The 26610-nt window shown below is 44.8% G+C and overlaps 1 protein-coding gene and 1 long non-coding RNA gene across 20 annotated transcripts in view; one reads left to right on the forward strand and one right to left on the reverse strand.

Moving 5' to 3' along the window:
* Positions 1 to 5703: 5703 nt before the first annotated feature.
* Positions 5704 to 11164, reverse strand: IRF2BP2 (interferon regulatory factor 2 binding protein 2). Of its 2 annotated transcripts, none has more exons than XM_074316671.1 (2): positions 9971 to 11164; positions 5704 to 9352 (listed from the first exon to the last, which is right to left on the reverse strand). In XM_074316671.1, the coding sequence occupies exons 1-2, from the start codon at positions 10923 to 10925 to the stop codon at positions 8637 to 8639; spliced, it is 1671 nt and encodes a 556-aa protein (XP_074172772.1). In that variant the 5' UTR covers positions 10926 to 11164; the 3' UTR covers positions 5704 to 8636. The 2 variants fall into 2 exon arrangements, with proteins under 2 accessions (XP_074172772.1, XP_074172771.1); XM_074316670.1 differs by having other exon boundaries at positions 9923 to 11164.
* Positions 11165 to 11655: 491 nt separating this feature from the next.
* The window catches only part of LOC141567855 (uncharacterized), a 33250-nt gene continuing 18295 nt past the window's right edge, over positions 11656 to 26610 (forward strand). For 12 of the 18 annotated variants that reach the window (XR_012490757.1, XR_012490762.1, XR_012490759.1 and 9 more), the window contains exons 1-3: positions 11726 to 15954; positions 16934 to 17070; positions 17677 to 22429. This is a non-coding gene — a long non-coding RNA (uncharacterized LOC141567855). Of the gene's footprint in view, positions 15955 to 16933; positions 17071 to 17676; positions 22430 to 26610 lie in introns of all 18 variants that reach the window. The other 6 variants (XR_012490770.1, XR_012490769.1, XR_012490755.1 and 3 more) reach the window with 6 other exon arrangements.

Below are 26610 nucleotides of genomic sequence, written 5' to 3' on the forward strand. Positions count from 1 at the left end.
TCCGGCCCTATGCCTTGAAACCAATGTGTGTCCTAGGTACAGGGATTCAGGTCCGAGAGGAGAAGTGTCTTCTATGATGACAGCAGGGGGAGCCCCTTCTCTCCAGTGTTTCAAAGCTGTTTCTATTACCCCCTTTAATATAACCAAAAATGTATATTTTTGGTGGTACAATTTCAATGTGTCCAAGTTCCTGATGGGTATCACATATTCCCAATGCTTTCTCAGGTTTGACTGGTAGATGAAAAACCAAAGAGCTCTCATAGAGATTGCCCAGTCTGATTCCTTAGCCCCCAATGAGGTAAGTACATGGCAATCTTTTTTTAATAATTATGAAATTGAAGCACAAAAGTTAATTGAATAACCTGAAGTGACCACACAAAGCCCAAGAACATTTGGAGATTTCCTAACTTCTATTCCAGTGTTTTTATGTATCTGGGACAGAAGTGGACCTTTCTGAGGTGTTTTCATAAACACATGAATTTGCATCTCTCAGCATAGTTCCCTCTCAAAGATGTCTGTGAAGCAGCTGAGCAGGGGTAACAGTGGCGCTGCTGTGTCAGGACAGTCACAGGAACAAAACAGGAATACTTCCTAGGAATCAAATCTCAACCTGGAAAGGCCTCCAGGTTCCTCGATAAAATAATATACGAGTGGACTGTTTTGTATATTTCCATCTCGAGCTTCTAAAATGTTTTTTGTGCCTGTTATCTGGAAAGAAAAATATGTTGGTGAAGGAAGTCTATTGGTTGGATTGTGTCTAGCCTGGAGCAAGGCTTTATTTTTTTTTTTAGCTTCCCCCCCCCCTTTTTTTTCTGCTACTGCAATAACTTTTTAAACAAAGACTAAATTATAATACAACATTTAGTCCATAGTGAAGTCCCTGTGCCCCCATTCCAATGTTAATGATGAATGTCATTTTAATGTCTTTTTTCCCAAAGGACGGGGGGCCATGCCTGTTATTTCTATTTTTTTGGAGATATTGTAGAGTATTAAACTGAATAATTAACAACAATTATGTTAATTAATTGGGTGGCACCTCAAGTGCCCAATGGTACTATGATGAGAAAGAACTTTTCTAATTTAAATAAAGGTTTCTCGATTAAAAAAAGGCAACTCCCTTTTAGGCAGACAGTTGTTACAGTACTTTATTTGACCTAGTAGTCCCCATATGGGCATGTCCTGAGGTTTGCTTAATAAATACATTTTTATGAACATGCACCATGCATTTAGTGTGCTTTCTGCTAAGACAGATGCCCGTTAAACAGGACTGTTTACTCCACTAGCACGGAACATTTGCCTTATTATAGGCACAGTCTTGAGGAAAAAAAAAAAAAAAGCAACACCATGATTTCCAAAAAGGGAGTGACATTTGGGACAGCTCTGGTCCTGCGCCCTCTCCAACTTCGCGGATGCGCCCAGTACAGCGGCCCGGCGTCAGTGTCCTGGCAGGCGCGGCCCGGCTGTCGCTGACGCGCGTTTGATCTTTTCTGGGCCGCAGGGCCCCGGGCGCACGGGGCGCGCGTCCTCGCCGGCGGGAGCCAGGCCCCTGCCTTTATTTGGTTCAGCACGCGGGGCCGGGCCTCAGAGCGCTCCACGTGCCTCCGGGACGCGGCGGGGTGCGCGCCTGCTGCGCCTCCAGGCAGCGATCCCCTAATTATAGCCGCGGCAGCTGCGCCGGCCGGGCCGAGCCGGCTTGCGGGGACCGGCTGGGGCTGGGGGAAAGCGGGCGGGGCGGCCGCCATTTCCGGGCTACGCCGCCCGGGGGCCCCGCCGCACTGCCCCACGTGAGCATGGTGGGCGCGGGGAGAAGGCGCTGTTCCGGCCGGGAGTGCGCGCTGGGCTGTGCGGCCCAGGAAAAGTTCTAGAATAAGTCACTCCGGGCGCGGTGTGCGTCCGGGGCTGCGCTGGAAACCGTCAGCAGCGAATAAGGGCGCCTCCTCCCCTTTCCTTCCCCTCGGGTAAACAGGGCTTGGCAGCAGTGGCGGCTGTTTTCTTCCTTCAAAAAACGCTATTCGAAGCAACAATAAAAAATAAAAAAAGAAAAAGCTGCAATTTGACCATTCTGACCTCGCCCTGGTGTTTTCTACCGGCCTGTGATTTGTATGAAAATAGAGGGTCTTGCCTGACGGGTGCGCACTAGGCGGAATGAACTTAGTGCCTGACACCACCTTGGACTTGGGAGTCCTGCCAAGGTTCCGGTCTAAGTTCTAGGAAGATACTCAGTGCTCCATATGAGAAGATAGCCCTAACTCTAGGTACTTCCCTAACCTTTGGAAGAAAACCAGCTCTGGATGGGGGTGAACTCATCCCTGCGGCCCAAAGCCTAGATGATGTGCCTCACTTAATAGGTGTTAGATAATAACGGCAACAACCATATGGGGCTGATTGAGACAACATTATTCCAGAACTTAATGACTGTGACCCTCCTGTGAAATTCTGATTTCAGTTGTATGTGGGGTACGATAAATATTTATCACACACACAAAAAAGCTAATTGAATTGCTGTTTGGAGGCAGAAATAACAAAATGGCAGTGTTAAGGCAGGCAAGAGCCTTTTTCTGTTTGGCAGCTGACACAGTCTCTGAGCCTTCAGAGAACACGGGAGGCCCAAAGCAAGGCTGTGTGTAAAGAAATGCTGATTTATTCAGACACAGACAGTCCCTACTCCTATGGCCCACTTCTCTGCAGAATTCTCACTAGTATGGTTAATATTTTAAAATCATACGATAAAAGAAGGGATGACTCAGTAACTCGAGGCTCACTTTTAATAGTCTATACACTGAAGTGAATTTAGACCCTTACTTCCGGTGAAATGTTTCTGGATTTATTTTTCCTGGAGATACAAGTGGCCACATTTACAAAGCAAATATTCTATTTGAACTGCCATAGGAAAGATGTTTTCTAAGTAACAAATATGCAAGGGCCTAATATTTATGGGTTAAAGTTGCTACCTGAAAACCTACACGACAAAATACAGTATGACTCATTTTCTGTGCATGATGCCTGTCCCCTAATGGGCATCTATCTGAATGTTAACTGATGGTAACGATATAAAGAAGGAAATAGTAATATAGTAATCGCTAAGTAAAAGTGGTAAGTGATGGAATCTAGATTATATAACAGTTAATTCCCCCCCATATAAACTATATTTAGAAATATTCTAATGTGACATTATTACTCTATGCAGGATGTCTTATCTCAGCATCAAGGGCACCTGCTGAATGGCTGGAGGAGGTTCTTTAGATTATGCAACCTAACTTCTAAAGTCCATTCAAAGGATGAGATCAACCAGTGTGTGGATGCCTGCAATTTAAACGAGGAATGCTGGAGTCTCATCTTCAGACCTTGTCTGCCCTAGGAGAAAGTCATCTCCCAGAGGATTTTCATGACTGATTTTGTGATAAATTTTACGTGCCCTGAAAACTTGTTATACTATGATTTTGCGTTTTAAAGGGCTATTCAACATTTTTTCAAAGCAATATTTAAGATTGTATTATAGAAGAAACTGCTTATACGGTTGTAATAGGGGTGTTCTTTTAAGGAAATTTCACTCCATCTCAATTTGTTTTTCAGATTCAAAATAAAAGCTTTAAGACCCAATGTCTGATTCCAAGTAACGATTTGCCTATGGTATACTTCTTGTCCTCAAATAACTTTTCTGTGGCTTGTATAAATTGCTTTATGCTGCTCAGTGTCATACAGAAACACAATGTTCTGTGATAATACATCAGTGCAGATTTCATATTGTATAATTACCAAAATAAAACATGTTAGACCTCAAATTCAAAAGGAAAGCTGTTTTCAATCAAGCATGTTAAGTTGAATTGTTATGAGGAAAGAGCAGGTTAATAGACTGATGGATTAACAAAGGTCACTGTTAAATTAGGTACAAATTAATTTGTTAATGGTAAATAGGGATAGTGTGGATATCCTTAATCATGGTTTTATCTGGGGACTGATAGAGAAATCCAAAGATAATCCATTAAATCCAGTCATTTTCCATCTTCCAACCTAATTTACAAATTGACTTTTTGTGTATTTTTGTGCCTTTGAATTTACTGTGAGGGGTTAATAACTTTTGAGGAAAACGCAAGCTTTGGACAGAAGCAGCACTAATGGGATGTAGAGCTGGAAATCTGGAAGTCATACCCATACCTTTTGATTGTAATCATTTCCATTGTAATCAATACTATTGCTGTTAGAGGCCTAACCAGTGGCCTGAAGGAGTTAAACAGCATCCCCCCACCCACACATTTCTAGAACCTCAGAGGATGAAGCAGGTAAATATGTGTTCCATTCATTGGTGCCTCTGACCTTGGTCTGTGACAGAGGAAAGGCGTGTCTTCTCACACTGTTCCCATGAAGAAAAGGCAAGCGAATGAGGGTGACTCAGGGCTTCTAGTGGCCTACACACGGCTGAACGTTTTTTCTGAATGATTCCACGTATATACTTTGGAATCAGGAAGAGAAACATTTTACTCTTCACTAACCAAATAAAACCATCTATAAATCATATGCAAAACAACTTTGAGTAACGAGGGACTTAAAAAGTCTAGGAATTAAAAGGAGTTCCGTATTTTCCCTTTAACTTTCTCCCCCTTTGGGGTATAAACAAAGACATCTGCCACATCAAGAGTCTGGTTTGTTTGGTTTTTTAAACTGGAAAGTGAACGCAATCATTGAAGTTTACTTTGGAAGGAGCTTTTGAAATTTCAAAAATGACTTCTGCAAGCTGCACTATGTTAAATTTCACTAAAAGTAAAATATAGTATTTTTTAAAAAGTAGTTTAACATTTCTTTTAACCTAATTATGAAACGAAACATCATGTTGTATATTATAACTGATAATTAACTTATTAAGAACAGTTTCTTGAAAACTGTCTTAAACGTGCTACTAAAAATAATTAAAATACATCTAGTGATGGGTCCCAAGTTACTGGACCACCCCTAATGAAAATATATCCAACTATACATCAACGGTTGCTGTTTAATTCAAAACGTATAGTACGTCTGTGTATACCCTACCCTCAAATTCTGTAAGTTTCACAACTTCCTTTCACAGAGAAGTCTGCCAAGCCATTGATCAATGAAGAGTAAAAGCTGCAAACACCTAGGAATTTCTTACTGTTATAGTAGAGTTGTTTGTAAATGTAGCTCCTGCTTGCTTTCCACCTTTTATTTCTATTTATAAATTCAGGTTTCAGGACATCAATAAAGCTCACACATGGCTTTGACTTGGACTTTATTCCAAGGCTTTCCAAAGGGTAGGCTTTTTTTTCTCTTTTGTCTTCAGTGCATTTCATTTGGCCCAACCGGGCTGTTTTATTCCAAGCTTTCCAGAGAGCAGCTCCACGTCTTGACAGTCTTTTCGATGTCGTCACTATCTTCTCCTCCCAATCTACTATTGCAGCATGGTTGGCTCTACTGCAAGTTGAAAAATAAGCGAGCAGTTTCTGGCTGTACTTTGCTCAGCTCTTCTCTTTATCTGTTTCCCCTATCCAGTTGCCCTTTCCCCAGTCCCTAGAACTTTTTTTCCTACCATCAGTTGCCTTTTTGTCTGTCTTGTATCTCCTGTTCTTCTTCTGCAGTTCATCAAACCCCAACCCCAAACCCACACATCCTGAGTCACATTGCCACTAGTGATTAAAGCAATAGCCATTCTAACCTTACTTTAAAACAATTAAGAAAAGGCCTCAGAAAATGTTCAGTGCTCCCAATTTTATTTTTATTTAATGCTAAAAGTTAAAGAAAAAAAAGGTACTGTAAATCTGACAAATGACAGAATGCAGGTGATATTTCCATAGCGTGATTTTAAAATATAATAATGTTGATATCTGAGATTACACTCACTTCAGTTGACATGAGTTTCATCATATATAGAAAAAGTATCACCTTCAACTTAAAAAAAAGTAAAGGTTAAAAGGTGGCACACTTTTAAAATACTTGGTGGCCAAGGAAAGGTATATAGTAAAAGCTGTAAACCATGTGTACGTTCTCGTAACTTTTAATGTGAGGCCACATGAAAGACAGTACATCTGTTAAATTCTATAAATTGTTAAAGCAAAAAAGGGAAAGCTTCAACACCCCATCCCCTAATATTTTGAGTATTAAAAGCACAGCTGAAATATTAGGATTTGAAATCTGATACTGCCCATGTACAGTAAGTAGCTTTCTGACATCTTTATCCAGCTGTGGGGGATCTCCGCACTGTCATCAGGTACAACAAAAGATCAAACCCATGTCCCAATGTTAACTTCCCAATGTTAACTTTTTAAACTTACTAGAATGCCAGAAAAATAACCCAGATCAACGCTTCCTAGCTGCAAGCCTTCCAAGGCCACCCAGGGGCCAGGCAGACTGCACACATCTTACTTTTAGAGGAGTAACCTCCACACAGAGCACAGCCCTTTTAAGCTGTTCTCCCCCTTAACCCCCAGCACAGAGAACCATAGCTTGTTTTTTCCACAGCTGGAGAGACTTATTCAAAACAGCAGGATGGTTCTTTATTAATCTTTTTGGAAAGCTTATCTGTATTAAGATTGCAAACATACAGATAGCTACCACAAATTAGGTCAAATGACTGATCAACTTGTAACATCTATGAGGTCAAATTCCAGTTTATAATAAAGTGCCTAGATACGTATTTATACAACAGACCATAATAGTTGAATTCTTTACAAATGTCTTTATGGGCATGTAAAATAGACTCTGTTTCTGCATGTGTACATTTACATAAGAGAAACCAGTCTGATCTGAGTCATAGCTACTCCAATTAAAAAAAAGTGTAACAACAAACTGGTTAATCATGCAAGTCTGTTTGTAATATTACAATGACTGGTAACATGAATTTGCACAGCATTAATAGGTGCACGCATTAAAAACACTACGAAAAATACTGTATTTGGTGCAGTATCTGATTTTCAAGTGTTAATAACCCGACTATTTAAAATATTTGAGCAATTTTAAAAAGACAAAAACATAACTAGAAAATAACCCAAACTAGAACAATCTATACTTTCAAATTAAAATAGAAGCTGGGTTGTGAACAATACACGTAAGTTGTATCTATACTTTCAAATTAAAATAGAAGCTGGGTTGTGAACAATACACGTAAGTTGTAATAGACCTTGAAGTGATGATTCGGCCTAATTATAGGGCCAAGTTACAAACACCTGAACATAAAAGGACTTAAAATAGTGTTTCCATGATGTTAAATAACAGCACAAAAGAAAAACCAGCATCGTTGTGAGAAAACTATTTCTAATAACTGATGATTTATTGGTTTTAAAAAAAATCGTTTTACTGATGCAAAATAGTGATCAAAAGAAATTAGTTTACAAAAGGCTTCTAAAAATAGTTTGAGGTGGGGCCTGTCTATTATGTAAAATCTTTTCTTTAATTTTCACTAGTTTGACATTTTTTTTCCAGAAGAACTGTATTATTCACTTGGTATTTCAAACACATGTAAGAAGGAAATTACAGGTTTCCTCCACCCCCATTTGGGCTGTCACTGATATGCCCACGGGCAGTCCTGGCAGCACCATGTTACTGTCATTGTACCATACTGTATTTAGCACTCACGAGAAACAGGGTGTAGATGATAGTATCAACAGCAACAGCACTAACAGGTAAATGATAAAAAACAAAACACAAAACAGAAACGAAACCAATGCCACAATCTCCAAGTTCACCTGGACTGGAATGTCCCTTGCAACTCTTTTCAAAGGAAATGACAACAGCCACAACATACAGAGCTCTGGGGTGTTTACAAAGATGAAGTGGCGCTGCAGAGCCAGGCTCTGTTCAAAGATGGCAGGGCCATCTTGTACACACCACCATCCATTATCACCGCCTTCCGTCACTGAATTGTGTATTATGTAACCAACTAGCATGCAGCATTATAATCTTACAACTGTTCACATGGGCAGTGAACAGTGGTCAACTTTGCCTTAACCGCCCCCCCTCCCCAAACCACACAGTCCTGAAAAATCTCTCAGCAGCAACTGTCAAGCAGTCCTCAACATCCCAACAACTGAACCTTAAGAACAAAATAGAGAAAGATTCAAGATCTATTTTCCTATTACTCTAAGGACAATGTTTTGCGGTAAACTTGGTGATATTTCCCAGAGGCATGCCCACTTCACAACAGTGCCCCTTTCACTCATTTCCTTTCCTTCTCCACCAACTGGCCTCCAGCCTGAGAAAGGGGCCAGCAATTAGGAATAACAGACAGTAAGGCAATCTTACAATGTCAGAAAATGTATTTGGCTTTTTTTTTTCTTTTTAAAATAAGTGCATACAAATACAGCTAGAAGCATTTCGGATTTGCCAAGTGCTCTAAAAAAGCAGCGCAAGTCACGGCCTACGTTGAAAGGTAACTGTCACCAGGATAATAAAGCACAGAAATATGCTAATAACGTTAACAAAAGAAGAAAATGCCTTTATAAGTACATACCTTTTGTCGTCAAAAAAAATATAGAAACACAATGTATTCAAAAAAATCAAAATTATACAGCCATGTTTATGAAGTCTACATTTCCCTTGTCTTGGATATATATATATATATGGAGCTATATATACAATTCAAGCAGTTTTAGTTAAGGGTGATCATTGGGTGATTTTCTGAAACCGGAAAGTCACGAGTCTCTCTCTTTTTTCACTTTCACATCTCCAGCAAGGATAGTTGCAATTTCCCCTTGCATAAAGGCCCAGGGGACATTGGAGCCCACAAGAGGGCATTTTTCCCCACTGGGACAATAGACCTCTCCACTAGCTCCCTGCTGTTTGATGCTTTGTCTGGAGCAAGGGAAGCAGAACTTGTGCGACGGGACCGATGGGCACTGCACAAAGTGGGTGTCCTCCAGCCGCTCATGACAGAGGGTGCAGCACAGCGGGGCACTGGCCGCCAGAGAGGAGTCCGGGAGGCTGGCAGGGTGCACTGGCTCCAGTCCTCCTGTGCTGCCTGCGCCCTGGCTCCCCACCTCCCTGGGGCCTAGCCTTCTCTGGTTCACAGAGGACGGAGAGGGGGGACTGCTGCTGTTCCTCCGGGGTGTGGAGTGAACCTGGCTGGCATCTTTCGAAGCATGACTGCCCCCTGCACTGTCTGCTACTAAGATCAGGGCTGCCATGGGGGACTGGCCATTCTGCGCCGCTTCAGGCGGTGTGGTCCGGTTGGAATGAGGTGAGGCAGTGGGTGGTGGTGGAGACACAAAAGAGGACGTAGGAGTAATGGGGATCTTGAGCCCTTCTGTGGACGTGGACAGCCAAGGCTGTGCCTCTCCATTGATCTTAGGGGGCCCAACTTCACCTTCTGGTTCTGGAGAAGGCTTCCTTTTCCTTGCTGTTCTTGCAACTGGAAAAACAAACAAAAGGAGAAAAAGAAGAAATAAATGGATGTGCACTGAAAAGGACCATTTGCTAACACAAAACAAAACTCACTAAAACGTTCCTATCCTCTGAGAGCCTGTATATAAAAACCTCACGAGTTTCAAGTGCACGTGCAACTTAAAACACTCAGGACATGGGGATCTGGGCTGGACAGATTTTTAAGCTACAGAAAATGGCACATACACAATTGCCTGGTTTTACTCATGTAGGCGTGTAACCAGGTTTAACTGTGCGCATGTTAAGGCCCCCCCAACAGGTTAAAAGGTGACTGGTGCCGTCCTGTCTCATCCAAGAATGTGCTGGGAAAGGAAAACCCTGTGTCAGTGCCCGTCAGCCCAGTCTGACTCATCTCTGTTGTGCTGCTTCAGCACATGAACACGTTGCCGCTATGCACTGGTTCCGCCTACGGCAGAGCAGGAAGTTGGGTGTTTGTTGTTTCTGGACTGGGGTAGAATGGTGAATGGAAAGGGCACCCCCTGCCCGCTCTCTGTCCCCCCTTCTCCCCTAGGTGCCCTCACTCCACAGCCGCCCCTACCTGCTTTAGACCCGTTGGCCCCGTTGGCCTCGAACCCCAACAACCTGCCTGCAGTCAGGGCTGGCTCCTTCTTAAACTTGCTCTCGAAGGGCCCCGAGTGGCCGTGCTGGTGCAGCGCCAACAGCGTGTCCCGCACGGTCTTGGGCCGGTTGACCCAGTCCTGCTCTCCAGGCGCGCGGCCTTTGCCCGCGCCCTCCGCACCCAGCTCAGCAGCCCCGGCCGCGGTAGACAGGCTGTCGGCCGGGCCGCGGTGCGCCGGCGGCGGCTTTTCCTTGGCCCCCGCCTCGCGCTGCTCGTGCTCCGCAGCCGCGCTGCTCGACACAGACGCAGGCCGCTTGTGCGCGCCCAGCTCGGAGGGAGGCGCGGAGCCCAGGCCCGCGGCAGCGCGGCCACTGAGGCCGAGCGCGGCGGGCAGCGGCGCGGCCGAGCCGTTCATGAGCGGCACGAGCGTGGGCGGCACGGCATGGCCGCGCCGCGGGTTCGGGCTCTGGCGGTTCAGCTCCGGCGGCTCCTCCAGCTTGGAGAAGCCGTTGGGCACCAGGATGCCGTTCACGGGCGGCGGCTGCGGCGTCGGCGGCTGGCCCAGGCCTGAGGCCGGCCGGGCCCCGCCGAAGTCGGGGCCGAGACGCGGAGGCCGCTCGGCGGCGGCCAGCGGGTAGCGCTCCAGCGCCTGCGGGGCGCGAGGAGCCGCCTCAGGTCCGGCATGGCCGAGCTGCTGCTGCTGCAGGAGAAGGTCCTTGGCCGAGAGCGGCGGCGGCTTGGCGGTGGCCGGGGCTGCAGCGCCGGGCGGGGAGCGGCCCTCCGGGAAGCAGCCGTGCGCCCGTTTGAGCTGCCGCGCCGTCTCGATGACGAACTCGACGCGGTCGGCGCCCTCGTAGTTGACGCAGCCGCGGCACACGGGCTCCGTGAAGTCCCAGATCATGGCCCAGGGCATGCGGGGCAGATCACACAGGTAGCACGACTGCCGCCGGGACGCAGCCGCCACCGCCACCGCCGCGGCCATATCCGCCGAGCCCGCGGAGGAGGGGACACCGCTCGCCGCCGGCCCCGCGCGCGCCCTCCGGCCCCCCCAACCCCGCGGCTCCCCCACCAGCGGCGGCGGCGGCCGCAGGGGTGGCAGGGGCGGCGGCAAAGGCAGAGCCCGCGCGGGCTCGGCGCCCGCGCAGCGCCCCGCGGCACGAGGGGCGGCGGGCGCGGGGCGAGGGGCTGCAGCCGCGGCAGCACGGCCCCCGGCGGGCGCGGGCGCGGGCGGGTGGCGGGGCTCGGCCGGGGCCGCGGCGGGCCTCCAGACCGGGGCGAAGACGGGCCGCGCGGGCGCGGGCGAGCGCAGCAGGTCTCGGCGGCGGCGGGCGCGGAGTGCGGGGCGGGGGCGGGGAGGCCGGGGGCGGGGCCGGGGGGCGGCCGCCGGGGCAGGCTCAGCCCGAGCGGCGGGGCATGCCGCGCCGGGGCGGCGGCCGGGCGGCGTGGAGCCCGTGCGCGGCGCAGGCCCCGGGTCGCTCTGCTGTTCCCTCACAGCTCCGGGTGTCGCCGCTCTCCAGCGCGCGCGTCAGTGCCCAGCCCGCCTCAGCTCCGCCGCCGCCGTCGCAGCTGCTGCTGCCGCTGCCGCCGCGCTGCTCCACTTCTACAGACTCGATTCTTCGACAGCCTCGCACGGCGCCTGCGCGGGCCCCCTCCCCTAGCGCGCGCCCGCTTTCCCTCCCCCGCGCGCGCCCGCCCCTCCCCCACGCGGAGGCCGGGCGTTGCTGGGAGAGCTGCCCTGGCGCGGTCCGCGTCTCCGCTGAAGGCGCTGCGAGTGTGCTGTGCTCTTCAGCCACCCAGCGACCTCGAGTGTTCTCTCAGGGCTCCCTCCCGCCAGGTCTGTTTGGGTAAAATCGTGCTAAAACTCGTGCTTTTATCAGCGAGGCCACTTTATGACTTGGCTGTCAGTGCTGTCTGGAGGATGGGGACTCTCCATCCAGCGTGGCCCACAGGGCTTTAGGAGTTCCACTTGGACTGTTCAGTAGTGCTTTACACTCGTGTGTGTCTTGGTAGGGACACGCGGTGCTAGAACCCTTAAGTTTTCCTGATGTCCGGAAGGCGGGGGAGGGGGGCGCGCGGTGCAGAGACCTGCTGGCCCCCTCCCCTCTCTTCACTGACCCGGGTCCTCGGCGCCACCGCCCGGCCACTTATGTAGGTCCGCGGCGGGCGCGTGACGTGGGCGCAGGGCTGGGGTCCGCGTGCGCCGTCGCCGAGTGCGCACACTCCGCGCGGACGTGACTCGGCGCCGCTGGCGCTGGCGAACTCATTGAGCGAACGCACATTCCAGGGATCCGGATCTGCGGCCAGCGCGCCGCGTCAACGCGCAGGCCCCGCCCCCGGGCGGCTCTGCGCCTCGAGGCCCCGCCCTCGCGCCCAGCGTGTACTCGAGGTGGTGAGGCGCGGGCTGTGGGGTGAGTGGCTGGCAAGCCCAGGCTGCTTGCGGGCGTCCCCGCGCCCCCGGGGGCGGAGCGGAGGGCGCTCACCGCACGACCTGGGCCAGGCTCAGCCCGGGTGGGGGCGTACGCGCCCAGCGCGAACAGCCGACCCGCCGCGGCCCGCCACGGTGGGCAGCCGCTGGTCTGCCCGAGCTGAACTGAGCACTTGAGTTTCACACTTGCATCGGGAGGAGGAGCTGGTGTGTGTTATGGTAAATCACTTTTGACTGGTCGTTAGTCTTACCGACTAATAGACGTGGGCTTATCACTCTCAGTCGGAACTTTGACACTTCAACTCTGTAAGGGCGGCCTCTGATGCTGCTCTTGTTGAAAAACAGGCCCACATGGCTCCCTGAGACTGGCATGAGCTGGTTACGTGTGGGAAGAACAGGGTACTAATTATATTATCTTTCCTACCACTGGATTGGTAGGTGGAGAGAGAAAAAAATCCTGCTGACGTTTCTCTCTAGTTGTTGCTATTGAAAATGCCAGGTTGCTTCAAAGGATTAACCACAAGGAAGAGAAAAAAAAACACCCTTAGAAAAACAGTGGAGGGAGCCGCTTAAAGCACATGAAAAAACCTGTTTGCAATGACACAGAAAACGTAATGCCAGACCTAAATTTTTTTTCAAGCTAACGCTGAACGTTGTTTCTTGGGGATTTCCAGAGAAGGTGTACAAGCCATAAAGGTTTCCCCATCTGTTCCGGATCCTGCCCCGCGATTGCACTTTTGTCACCCTCTCCTACCTGGGGAAACGGACCTGCCAGTTGCCTTTCCCGCAGTAGCTGGGGCCAGTGTGGGTTTGGTCACTCCTTGTCCCTGCTGTCGCGCACCTCTTAGAGAATCTGTCCATGGAGACTGTGCCACTTATTCTAGCACGGGACTTGGCCCACCCGGCCACTGCCCAAAGAGGTTGAGGCCCAGTCTTTGTGCTGCAGAGAAGTGAGCCTTTACAACACCCCCAAGCAGTGGCCCCATGAGGCAGTGAGGAAACATTACAAGAAAAGTCAGTGTTGGAGCCATGGCCTAATTATACTCATTTACCTGCAATAGGGCACTAATACCCTCAAGGGATAGCCCAGAGTAGAAATACTGAGATGCAAACTCTGCCTTGAGAGGGCCTAAGGATTTTTGTAGAACGGAGCTTTTCTCCAAATGGAGAGCATTTCCTTTTTATCTTAACACTACCAGTTTAATGTCGAAACTGGGTTGATGTAACTTCCCTAATGAAATGCCCGCAGGAAAATGGAAAGGCTATTTTAGTTCTGGTCTCTCTTGCCATAAAAGGATCCGGGATCAAGGGGGTTAAGGCTGGCCCTGGATCCAGGACAGCAATTCCTTATATTGTATCAAAAGTCTTTCCTGCTGCCTGGCCTTTCAAGGAGCTCTGAAGCAGCTTTATCGATGTATGCTAAGTAAACACAGCTTTGTTTTTGTCTCCCACTCCCGCCCTCCCTCCCGGCGCAGCCAGGAGCTGGATCCCTTCCAAAGCGCGGCTGCAGCAGTCACCGCGCCTCCTCCTCCGCGCACTGGGGCAGGGTTTCTAGGGTGAGGCAATGCGTCTGCAATTCGCAGAGACAAGGCAGGAATTGTAATTGTAGTTCATCATGTGATGACTTATGAAAGAGGAAGTCGGTATGTTTTAGTCACGTAGACTGCCCTCCTGCTTAAGGCCCAGGCCCTTTCAGAAGAGAATTATGGTAATCTTTGCCTATGGTAATCTTTGACATTCGGAGTCAAGGTTACCTGCTTGGCTGCAGTGAGCTCCCACACATTCGTACTTGGACAGGCAGGCGCGGGCCGTGTGCAATGTAGTGGAGCTGTGGGTTGAGGCTGGCTTTTAACCAGAATGCTGAAATGCCACAATTTGACTTCAGGACTAAAGGAAATATTCTATGGGGAAAATTGCTGAGTCTAGACAAAGCAACAGTCCTTCCCAGCTCTAATTTCTAAGATTTAAAAAATGAAAGTCACAGTTTAGGAGCGAAAGAAAAGCTGTTCAATATGGTACTGACACAAGCAGGAGTGAGGGAAGTGACGGGAAGGTAAACCAGAGGGAGCAGTTCTAAGCAGCAGCTCAATGGGAAGAACAGATCTGACCTCCCCATACTGAGGCGGCCACTGTGTGAGCGGTAAACATCTGAAACCCGAACTGGTCGCCAGAGCTCATTGCAGTGGAGATGCTCTTGTTAACACCACAGACCTGTACTGACAGTCCACAGGGCAGTGTAAAGAAATAATTCCCACCAGAGGACACCCTGCTGCAGGAGGGTGCCACCCCCACCCTCAGCAGTGTGTGGGTGCTAGCTGGGAGGTGGTGTGCTGAGTTCAGCGTTCACCCTATATCCACATGTGGTGGAATCAGCCTTCATTCTTTTAGAGTGCAGTTTCTATTAATAGCATGATGTTGCAACCATACTAAAGCTGCTTAAACTCTGACCCCTGGCATATTTGAAGGAGAAAAAAATGCAGTGACGTGGTTTTTGCATTTCTGTGGATACCATCCTAGGCTCTTTGTACTTGGGCAAAACAAAGTACCGTAAGACTGGAAAGACGTGATACTCAGAGCTTTCCCACTTTAAAAGATTATAAATATATGTTTGAACATATTTGTTTATGTGAATACATCGACACATACTATATAGAGTCAGGACATAAATGAACCTTTTGTGATAGATATGAGAGCTTTTCTTCTAAGCAATACCATTTTATGAGACAGTTCTGTTTTTTGAATTGCAAGTGTACTTTTTTAGAAATGCTTTCCTTTTGTTCGACCTTTCCCTATAGCCTGCCTCTCCTGTGCACGGAAAGCATTCGTATATTAAGGAAACTTTTGCACGTGAAGGAGATAAACTCTGTGGAGGGTCTAAGAATCAGGCCAAATAAAGTCACAGGAGCTCTTAATCATCCACATATTATACACAGAAGCTGTTAGTCACCAGCCTCTATGTAAACACATGTGCAGGTCCCCATTACAGTAAAGTTTGGGGTCTTGATGTAGGCTAAATTCTTACTGCCTCAGAATTTAAATTGCTAAGTGAAAATACAGGCAAAGGAGAGACTGAGGTCACATACTCTCTCAGGCTGCAAGGAAATTTGTAGGAGAACTGGAAGGGATTCAATAGCCATTTAATGCCAGAATCCTCCTATTGACTTTTTGGAAAGAACATGATGAAGTGCACTTTTCTGGAATAATATCTGGATGCAGGTTTAACTTATATTTAAGACACTCACTAAAATCCTTTAAAAGATATCAGTAGGAAGACGCTGACAAAATAGTGAACTAACTTCACAGATAATGTTTGAAAATATTAAAATGGCAAATTTTCTCTCATTAACTTGCCTACTTAAAAATGTAACTTTCCTACATACACATTTAGTAGTAAGGGAACTGAAAAAATAGAAGATGTGACAATTCTAAAAAGTTAAGCATAATGTCTTTGTGTTTATTATATCTTTCATATGGACATTCAAAAAAATATTTCAAGTATAAATTCTATTATCTTGTCATCCTTTTTCAGAAACTGAAAACCTAAGGTAGTAAACGATTAAATGATTTGCCTGCAGTAACACTAAAGGTGAGTGTCAGAACTGAAATCCAGGTATGAGTCTTGTTGTCTAACCACAAAGTCTAGAACATTCTATTTGCACTTTGCATTTAAAAAATCATGTAAGCACAGTTTAGAGGCCTAGCAAAAGAGTGTTAACATCTGTGTTAACAAAAAGAGTATTAAGATTTGCTTATCTATATATTTAGAGGAAAAAAGGAAACCCTGGTATCTTTCGTAGGATGCATAACCTAAAGTAAAGTAAACAGTGACAACAGATAGAGAGACATGGTAAAGGTGAGAGGCATTGGCCACCCCACCATGCCTAGCATGGGATTCCTTAAATGGCAAACCATTTTGTGCTGGTCTTTATGAACCTTAGATAAAAATGGATGTAGATGTTAGGATAAAAACTTCAATTCTGGGATTTAGTGTGGTGAGGAAACGGATTGGGCACTCACCAAACTGGAATACTGCACCTCTAACACTTTGTGACCTATTTCCTTAAACACAAAGAGGAAAATCTAATGAATTCATTTAATTCCTATTGTAGGACTCCAATCCCGACTACTTTGCACTCAGATAAATAAATATAATAGGCTATAGGGCACTGAAAAGGAAAAACCACTGGGTCAGATATTTCATAGAATTTCAAGGGGCGGTAGGAAGCAAAACGATCATAACTTATTCAAATAAGCCTTCATTATTATTGTTTGTATTTCTTATGAAATAGAAATTAGCAAGTATGAACTGGACTGACTTTCTCTTGACAAGACAAAAAACATATTTTGTAAAAGAACAATCAGCTGGAAAATTTGGCCTTTACTAATGAGGTTTGAGTAATCTGTTCTGGTGGCTTGCTTACTCTAGTCTAATGTGTTTGGCAAAAAAAAAAAAAAAGTGTTGTTATTTAAAACTATCATTTTATGTGTAGAGGTGTTATTCCAATGGTATCCATCCAAAAATCTAAATATTTAACCAAATTCTTTTTCCAAACTTTTTTTTTCAGTCTTACGTATAAAGGAGACACAGCTTCCTGCAGAAGGGGAAAAGGAAGGAAAGTTAAAAAGACTAATTGTGGACTGTAATTTATTAATTGGAGTGAATGGCTGGGTTCATTGGCTCATCCGTTCCAGTGCCCACATGGTAATACTTCTTTGCCAAGGGGAGTGCAAAACCATTGATAGAATTAAGATTCACACTAAGTACATGGGAGCAGACAGCCTGAGTCTAGTCCTAGCAAAAGACCACTCGTGGACAGAAATAGAGAAATTGATTTCCTAAAATGACTGCCTGAGTACAGTGTGTTTACTGAAAAGCTTGTCACAGACAGCTAAAATCCAAAGACAAATGAACTTTGACAGACTTGTTGGCAAGCTGGCTCAGCCCTTCAAGCAAATTCCTGAGTGAGGAAGTTTGTTCTGAAACATGCCTGGGGACTACACACATTGAACTTCCTGGGGGCCATTATCTCTTAGCATTTAAGAGATAGCTAGATTTTAAACATTTTTCAGGCTGCTTTTATTCTTTCTATCTAATTTGCATTATCAGACCAATTCATTATTCTTAGCAGTAACTGACAACATCCACGTCTCTTTATGAATTTGGTAAACTGAGGCACCACGCCAGTAAGCACTTTGCCTTGAGACAGAAAATGTGCAGTTAAACGACAGCTATAATTTGGGTTTCCCAGACTGCAGTTCTTTCTTTAGCCCACTGGTGGGCTACCTCCTATTTCTATTTTCTTCACAGGTTCTTTTTTACATACATGTAAATATCTGCACAGGAGATAGCTGAGGTTCACTTCATGCACCTGGCATAGGACCTGAGGCAGGTCACGTGGACACTCTGGGCCTGTGTTCTTGAGTGGACGAGGGGATGCTAAGCTTGAAACCATTTCTGCTCTGACCTTTCGTGGGGACAAAGGGTGTCCAGGAGAATCTGATAAATCCAACCCAACATTCTTCTGACACATAAGGTATCATAAGACAATGCAGGGAAAAACCATGCAAAAAAATAACCAGTAACTTCATTTTGGGGCATCGTGCCATCCAAATAAAGTTGTGAGGTTAAATGGCTACCAGAGCATCCCATCATCCAAAAGCATTGTGTCTGCTGGGTTTGGGCTCAGATCCCAGGCCAGGAGCGTCTAAACCACGGTCTATACTTAAAGTTAGCCAGGGCAGAAACAGCTGTATCAGCATTAATATGCCAAACTAAAGTGTTTCAAGGCTTATGGAAAATATTTCTTTCCACAAGAGACCACCTTATTTTAGATATAAATGCGTGGCAAAGATTCAATACATTATGCACAGGCTTTTCGGGTTACTCAAGAGGGCCCCCGTTGAAGAAAAACAACAACAGTTCCTTCCATACACTGACAAGCATTTGGCTGAATAGGTCAGCAGGATGTGGAAAGTTGTTTTGAGGTTTTTTGGTATTCTCACCCAGGATTCCACTGCTTAATAGCTGTGTGGCTTCTTCGCTGGCTATATACTGAATTTATAAAGGATGTTATGAGAGTAAGTTCTAGGAATTCTGATGTTTTGAAATTTGTGACTTGGTTAACTACAGTGAAATGTTACATTCATAACCTTTTAAGTGACTTGTTAATTTGGGTCTGATTATGAAAAAACTTAAGGAAGTTTCTTAAATTCTATGTTTTTCAAAAATGGTGGTGGGAAGCACTAATGTGTAATGTTTCATTCCGACTAGTCTTAAACACACAAAAAAGAGCCATATTCTTTACTTTTCATCCAAACGTTATTCAATATATTTTAAAACGAGTGTTCCAGAACCAGACTTCCAGATTCCTTGACTTCAGAGGGTGGAAAAGGATAGGCAGCCCCTTTTAGCTGTAACAGGAGACATTCTTTTAAAAGCCTGGAATGCTGAAGCCCTCTTAGACGGAAAACATGTCAGGACATGCCTTTTTGGGACGCTGTCAAGTGGTTTAGGCTCAGAAGTCTACATTCCATACTTTTGAAATTGTTTTCTGTTGGCAGACGACCTCTTGATTATTTTCATGTGGTGGGTGTTCAGGCCAACCTCTCCTGTTCCAAGTGACTAAAAAGAAAAAACAAGACCCGCACTCTGCGAAGTGTCCACATTTCAGCATAAAGTTATGGGTTGTGTGAGTGCTGGGTCAAGTTTGTGAACCTTGTCCCAGTTCAGAACGGAAGTTAGTGCAAAACCAGACACACGTTACCTGGAATGCTTCATTCTCAGCGCTCTTGCTTCTTAATAGTGTCACCACGCTAAGGATAAAAGTTAGAAACAAGCCAGTTGTCCCACACCACAGAGCCTCTGTTTTTCGGAAGTTCTGATTCATGGTTGGAGCACTGCACCAAATTACTATACTGGCTAGTGTGGGACTGGTTAGATTAACAGTAAATGCTCTGCTCCCCCCTCCCCCACCCTCAGAGTTCGTTTTTACAGGCCCCATTATCTGTGAGTCCCAAACAAAGGTAGCCGACTTAAAATTCTGCCAACATCTACCTTATTAGGGCCCACGTTAGCAGATGTTTCGGTATTTCTTGAACACCAGCAGGATTCTCAACATGCCCTGAAACAGAGAGGCATGATCTTGGGTAATAGTTAAAAATGAAAGGTCTCAGTGGCTGGCTGGCTGGCTCAGTTGGTTAGAGCGTGGTGCTACCATAATAACATCAAGGTTGCCGGTTCAGTCCCGGCGTGGGCCACTGTGAGCTGCGCCCTCCTTAAAAAAACAAACAAAAAAAACCCAAAAAAAAAAAACCCACAACAACAAGAAAGGTCTCATCTCATTTCACTTTGTAGGAATTACTTTTTTACTTGTCTGTTTTATTGGGAAATTTCCCAGAGACTTCTATGCAACAAGAAACTAGCCTGGAAGAAGACAAACAGGACAGGCATAACAGAGTCAGAGTTCTTTTAAAATATTTCATTTTGCAGACCAAGAATACAACTTGTAAATCTTTTTTATGCTTCTATTATGGTACATAAATTATGATGTTTTAGGAGAAGCCAGGAAAGCCAGCATAGGGAAGAAAGTCACTTTCTTTCAGCTTTCCATAGGTAGTATAATTTAAATAATTCCATGGTAGCATTTCAACACCTCCAATTGAACACTGTTGTTTACGAAGTAAGAACAGTAATCCTCGTGTAAAAGGTAGTATTGCTACCCTGAACAGCAGATGGTGTTATTAAATACACAGGCAAAGTCTAAGGTCATAAGGAACTAACAATTAACCAGAAATACGATCTGTCACAGTTGTTTAATGGGTAACCTTGCAGATATATGCCACTTGTATTATCGTGAGTGTTGGGAGGTATATTGTCGAGCTCAGAGCAGTTACACAGTCGGCTTAGAAATATTGTAATTATATTCTTGTTTAAGCATTTAGTGAGACCAACAAACTAGAAAGAAAGTGAAAATCAGTGTGATTTCCTCATAATACTGCTTTTTGTTACCTACTTTGAAAAATACCAATTCAGACTGCACGATTTCATAGCTATCTCTGAATATAATTGATCTCCCCCAAACTAATCCTGTCAAAATTTGGGATTTTAGACTGCTAGTGTGAGTCGTTCTAAGACTTCTCTGCATTATCATAGGCATCACTTTTGCCCCTGCAGATTTTGTAGTGTGACGATGATGAGAGAAGATTTGGGCATACACAACAGCAAACCGGGAAAAGCTAATGGTAGTGAGTTGGGAGGAGGCAGAGGGAAGATAATTGTCACTGACTTCCCAATCAGTAACAGGGGCACTATTAAAATCGGGAAGTGGGCTCCGTTTTGACTGTAAATCAAATACAAATAGGTCACTAAGGTAAGAGGGAAAATGATCAACAGGGCAGCCACCAAGTCTGAATGACAAAGAACAGGGTTACAATTTGGAAGCGTGAACCTTGGTCCATCGGCAAGAACTCCAAAATGTATGGGGAGTTGTGCTACCAGCCGTAGTATCAACCAATCCGAAAAACAGCACCTGGGAAAGCTAAAACACGCTGGTGCCCCAGGTTAATAAAAGATGAACAATGAAAACAAGGTTCAGAGGTCACTGGCTAATCAGAGTAAAGAAGTGGGTGGATTCCAGTCTGGACAAAAACTGTTGTTAAATTTCCCTGCTGTTGGATGTGGTGAGGAAGTGTGAATCACAGAAAATGTGTGCTCATAAGAATCTTCTTACACAGTTTCACACGTTTAAGTATGTTTATTTACATTTCTCCAAATTTAAATTACTAAGGAATGAAAGCACAGCCTCTGAAGGCAGGGACTCCCAATTTGAGACCCAATTTGAAACAGCTTGATTTTCCATGTGGCCAAGACTCCTGCTGGAACTTCCAGCAGTCCTCAGAAAAGCCAGTGAGATACCCTTGGGCTGAATGAATGAGAACTTTCTGGAGAGCAGGAGACTGGTGGAGGTCCAGCTGGAAAAACATATGGCAGCAGAGACAGAAAGAGTGTTTCATGACCAGGAACTTTATAAAAAATCTCTGCAGGCTCAAGGCAGCCATTCCAACCTAAGGTCTTCCTAAGCATGATGGATGTTCTTCCTTCCAGGACTGCCTCCAATTCACCTGGACCGCAGCCACCTCGGCATCCTCAGGCGCCCCTTGGGACGGTGCCTGCAGAAGAACAAGAGTCGCACCACATCCCACCTCCAAGGCCAGGAGGCCATGCCTGCCCCACCCCCAACTAAGCCAGGATATGGCAGCTTATTGTGTTGTCCTGAAAAAAACCTAAGTTCGCAAATCTCTGTAGACAGTGTTTTATAATAGATGGGTCAGGAGGGAAAATAGCTATGGTAAATTCTCTGCTTAACCACACATGAACTCTGAGCATTTTGAGGCTACACAATGACACAGACTGAGCTCAAGGAGCCAACCCACGTGCTCTGAGTTTCAGACTATGACACCCAGAGGAGGTGACTTCTGCAGATAAATGCATAGCCTGGAGGTTTTATCAGTCCCTCCCCTGCTCAATGTCAGTTCCAAAATCATGAGAAGGAATATTTGATTTTCCCATGTTAATTCTCCATAATTATCATCTCTTATTGCTAATAACTATTTGTATCTGTTACTATTGGAATGCTGTATTCTTTAGAAAAGAGAAATTAGGAGGCGATTATTCAGAATATAAAAAAACACTTTATAAAGTCTAATTTATCACGGATTATAAAAAGAAAAACTATGTTCCTCTAGACTACTTAAACAGCATTAGATTTTAAAACTATAACCAATATGTACTTTTTAAAGATGCACACATTGTATTGGAGGGGTAGGCATGTATATCTTTTTATCTTCAGCTGTGACATCCATAATTTAGCTATAGCTAACACTACTGTTTTTTTTCAACAGATCATACGGTCACCCTTTCAACTTCTCTGATGGACGTTTCACCACCATTTTCCTTAAGCTGTGGCAATAGCAGAAGTAGCAATCACTGTAGTCACAAACATCAGGGCCTAACTTTATTACCCAATCATTATGACAATTACCTTCCGGTTTTCTCTGTCAAAGTGAGTACACACATTTCCAAGGCGTTTATTTTCATTACTGGACAGAGAATGGCCAATAGGTCAGTTACATACACTCCATGCTGATAAAGCAATGTCATTAACTTCTGGTAAAAAAGAAGCACATTTACAAGCCCTTTATACTTGGGTTGTGTTTTTCCTCTTAGGAAGACAAAGCAGAAACCAAGATGACCAGTGTGTGTGTGTGTGTGTGTGTGTGTGTGTGTGTGTGTGTGTGTGTATGCATACATTATTACTATATTATATATAACAATGTATTCCATATATTCATAAGTATGTATTTATATATTTAAAATAATGTCAGGTAGTATGTTACTCATTTAGAAAGAGCTTTTCATCCACCTGGTCAAAGAGCGGAATGTATCCAAGACCACCTGGGCCTAACGGGAAGAAGCCTTGAAACCCGGCATTTTCTAAATGATCAGATAGAGAAAACCAAGTCACCTCGATTTACTCTTTGAGGGGCACCAGGAGTGCAGACATAGATCTGGGCTGGGATCTCGCTAAGTGTTTGTCTTTTGAACGGGGTCCCAGCTTCCCTTGGGCTGCCCAGCTCTATTCCACATGGTTCCAGGAGCTCCGAATCACTGCTCAGACCCTCGGATGTGTAAGGCCTGGGAACGTAAGCCATGCTCTGTGATCGGGGCCAATTCCACCTCTGCTGCCATTTTACTGTGCAAACACAAGCAAATCGCTTCTCGGTGCTTCATTCACTTACCTGTGTAAATTGATAGAATAACGACAACAAAACCAAGTGCTGAATACCCAAAGCCACGTGCCAGGTTTACTAATATGTCCAGAGACCACTCAGTGGGGTAAGTCTCCCCAGCGGTTAAGAGTGCAGGGCCTGGAAACAGAGCGCCCTGGTTCTTATTCAGGTTCTGCAACTTTAATCAGCTGTGTGATCCTAGGCAAGTTACTTAAACTTCTGTGCCTCAATTTTCATATCTATGAAGAAATGGGTGTAAAAACAGTACTTACTGCAGAGGTTGATAGGAGGGTTAAATGACATGTAAAGTGCTTGAACACTGCCGGGCACACAGCAAGCCCTCCATTAACACTGGCCTTTGTTATGTTGGGCATTTCCAGACCAGGCTGAAGCAGCCGCTTGTCCTAAAACCAACCAGATCTTCTGCCTCCCTTGGCCAGACTTCGGGATCTTACCTTAGGGACACCCCCTGCTGCGCAGCATCCCTCCACACCTACCACTGCAGGAAGTCCCTACCACCAAAGCTGCCAGTGACCCTTTTGACCACGTTGGGGAGACGTAACTCTTGTCCTTCCTGAGTCATCTGCCACTTTTGATAGCGCTCCTTGGGTTCTTTTTCTCACTTTGGCTCCTGAAGTCATTTCCTGTACCTTCTGAACGTAAACAAGTCAAGAACTTAACACGTCTCTATGTGTGTTTTATCTGTTTGCCCCCCCCCCCACCTTCCCACCCCCCCCCTACTCCAGGCTGGCGGTTTCAGCACTCAGTGTGTAGTAGATACTGTAGATAATAAATGCCTGTGGCCCTGCCCCGACGGTTGAAGTGCTTCTGCATCCCTGTCCCTCTGTGTTGTCTGCATATTTGAGCTCTTACTGCTCTTCCTGGAATCTCTGCTACAATGAAATAAACCCTTTAAGGGCATCCATCCTTCATTTGAGGTTGAGATTCTTTATGGTTAAATGTAACCTGTTTCAGATTTCCAATTTTTTGGAGGGGGTATATTTTTAAGATCTAAATTTCACTTCATTCATGAAACAGACTTAGGAATTAATCTCCCCAAACATCAAAACCACACAGTTATTCTGAAAACAACTCCTCTTGGAATGTACAAGATGGCATTTTAACAGGGGACTCATGTTTTCTGAGAGAGAGAACCCAAGAATATGCATTTTAAAGTTCCTTTTTTAACACTGTAGAGTACGATAACCTCTGGTTCCATCTCACCCTGAATCCCTCCGCCACACGTCTCAGTTCCGGGCCACATCAATGGGTTACGTACCTCTGAGAATCAAGGTTAATTAAAACATTAGCACATAACATTAAAAAAAGGTTTTTTGGGTTTTTTTACATACACACTTTCTGAAATCAACTATACATGATTTTTTAAAAATTACCCATTATTTTGGATTATTCACACCATTAGGCACAATAAGGCCCATGATATTTTAGGGACCCATGAAAATGTTTTAATTTTAATTTCTTTTAAAATCAGAAGGGAGAAAATATAACAATGATTATATAATACTTCAAAATAATATAACAACAAATATATAATAATTCAATCTAGATTATATTTGTCTTTATACCAGTGCAGTTGTAGAATATAATTTTTAATTTAATTTTTTTTTAATGGAGGAAGGAGCCCACAAGGGTAAAAATGTCCATGGCAGTTCCAGGAACCACAAAAGTTATAATGCAGCCCTAATAATGACAACTGATTTTGTTTAGGTTCATGTTGTCATATTAGGTATTCCTGGAATGTTTTTATATTTTTAATTTATACATTGCCCCAGACTTAGTCTTTGGTTTTCTAGGTGTTTTTTCCTGTTTATATTGGTCCCTCACAGATCTCCTCCATTTCATTGTTTTTATTCACAGTCTCTATAATAATGACTTCCAAATCTGTCTCCCTGTGTCGAATTCTAACTTTGACCTTTAAATTGCCCACTGGGCATTTCTACTTGTATATGTCATCACCAGCTCACAAACCAACAAACTCATCACTGAGCTCATCTTCCACTGCTCTTCAGCTCTCTCTTTTCCTGTCTGTTAGAATCACTACTAATGTTGTAGCCATGAAAGAGCCAACCTTTCTCTCGTCTCCTCTTTCACTCCCTTATCTGAAGATCTGCTTGAGCCGTAGATCCCCATGCCCTCTGTGTCCCTATGTGAGTCTTGCTTTAGCCTAGCTTTACTTGCCTCTCATCAAAGTCCCTGACACCGGCTGCTGGCCAACTTCCTGCATTGAGCTCCTGCAACAGGACCCCTAACCAAGCCTGAAGGGATCGAAGCACTGTTCTCATCATTTTCTTCCTCTGGTCCACAATTCCACCACTTCAACCCAAATACCTGACCTAGTTTCTAAGGCCCCGCTCAGGTGGGCTCCTCCATTCTGGACAGCATGTCTCCCTACACATTACCACCCACCAAAGGAGAAAATTAAGGACTCCCTTCACTCACCCACGCACTGGACCTGCACTTTTTGTCGTTTGTTCATGTCCTTCCCTTCATTCGCTCATTTATTCAGTGGTTTGAGGGACTACTCTGTCCGAGGCACCTTAAATGTTCTCTCACTACCCATTACAACCCTACACTGCTTTCAAAGCTCAGGTCATGTGGCCCCAGGTCCTCCCTTGATCCCCAGTGTCTTCTGAACCCCCAGGGTACTTGTAGAGAGTGTCCCAGAATTTAGCATTTGGTTATATATGTGGTATGGGATTTCTTGGACATACCATGTATGCTATTTGTGTGAGTTTTGTGAAAGAATTGATCTTTACAGATAGGTGATCTACCTTTTCTATCACCCAACTGCACCTGACATCCAGCCCAAGGCTGATTATGAATGAAAACTGCTATTTTTCAGTGCTTACTATGCTATGATCCAGGCACTAACCATGCTGGGTACTTTATATACACTTATCCCTGTGAGGTTGATATTATCACCCTTTCTTATGGATCGGGAAACTGAAGGTCAGAGAGATAGACTTGGCGAAGTTTCCATAGTCATTAAGCATTAGGTTGCTGCAAAAGCAGTTTGTGGTTTTCAATATAAAAAGATATATATATATATATATATATATATATATATATATATATATATATTATATTACACATATATAAATATATAATATATATGTAAAGCAGTAGGCTTATATGTGAACCCACTCAGCCAGTATCTTTCTCTTTCGCAAAGTAGTAGATTTTGTAAATTAAAAAAACCTCAAGATTAAAATTACAAATTCATAAATGTACAATGGAAACAAATTGAGAACATAAAAGTAGTTCTCAAAATGAACACATTATATATAAAAGTTCATGAGTAGGAATTCTTCAGTTGAGGTTGCAATAATGTTAAATCATTAATATTATGTTTCTCTGTTGTTCTCTATATACCCTAACCTGGTTGAGTTTCGGAGACGATTAAAAAGCATTTTGTAGCATTAAGAAAATAAAA

This window comes from Rhinolophus sinicus, linkage group LG12 (genome assembly GCF_036562045.2).
Source record: "Rhinolophus sinicus isolate RSC01 linkage group LG12, ASM3656204v1, whole genome shotgun sequence".
Taxonomy (NCBI): domain Eukaryota; kingdom Metazoa; phylum Chordata; class Mammalia; order Chiroptera; family Rhinolophidae; genus Rhinolophus; species Rhinolophus sinicus.

Coding starts and splice junctions, on each gene's coding strand:
- IRF2BP2 (XM_074316670.1), bottom strand. CDS start 10,925: ATGGCCGCGGCGGTGGCGGTGGCGGCTGCGTCCCGGCGGCAGTCGTGC. Junction 9,353..9,922: donor GGCCAACGGGTCTAAAGCAG/GTAGGGGCGGCT, acceptor TTGTTTTTCCAG/TTGCAAGAACAGCAAGGAAA.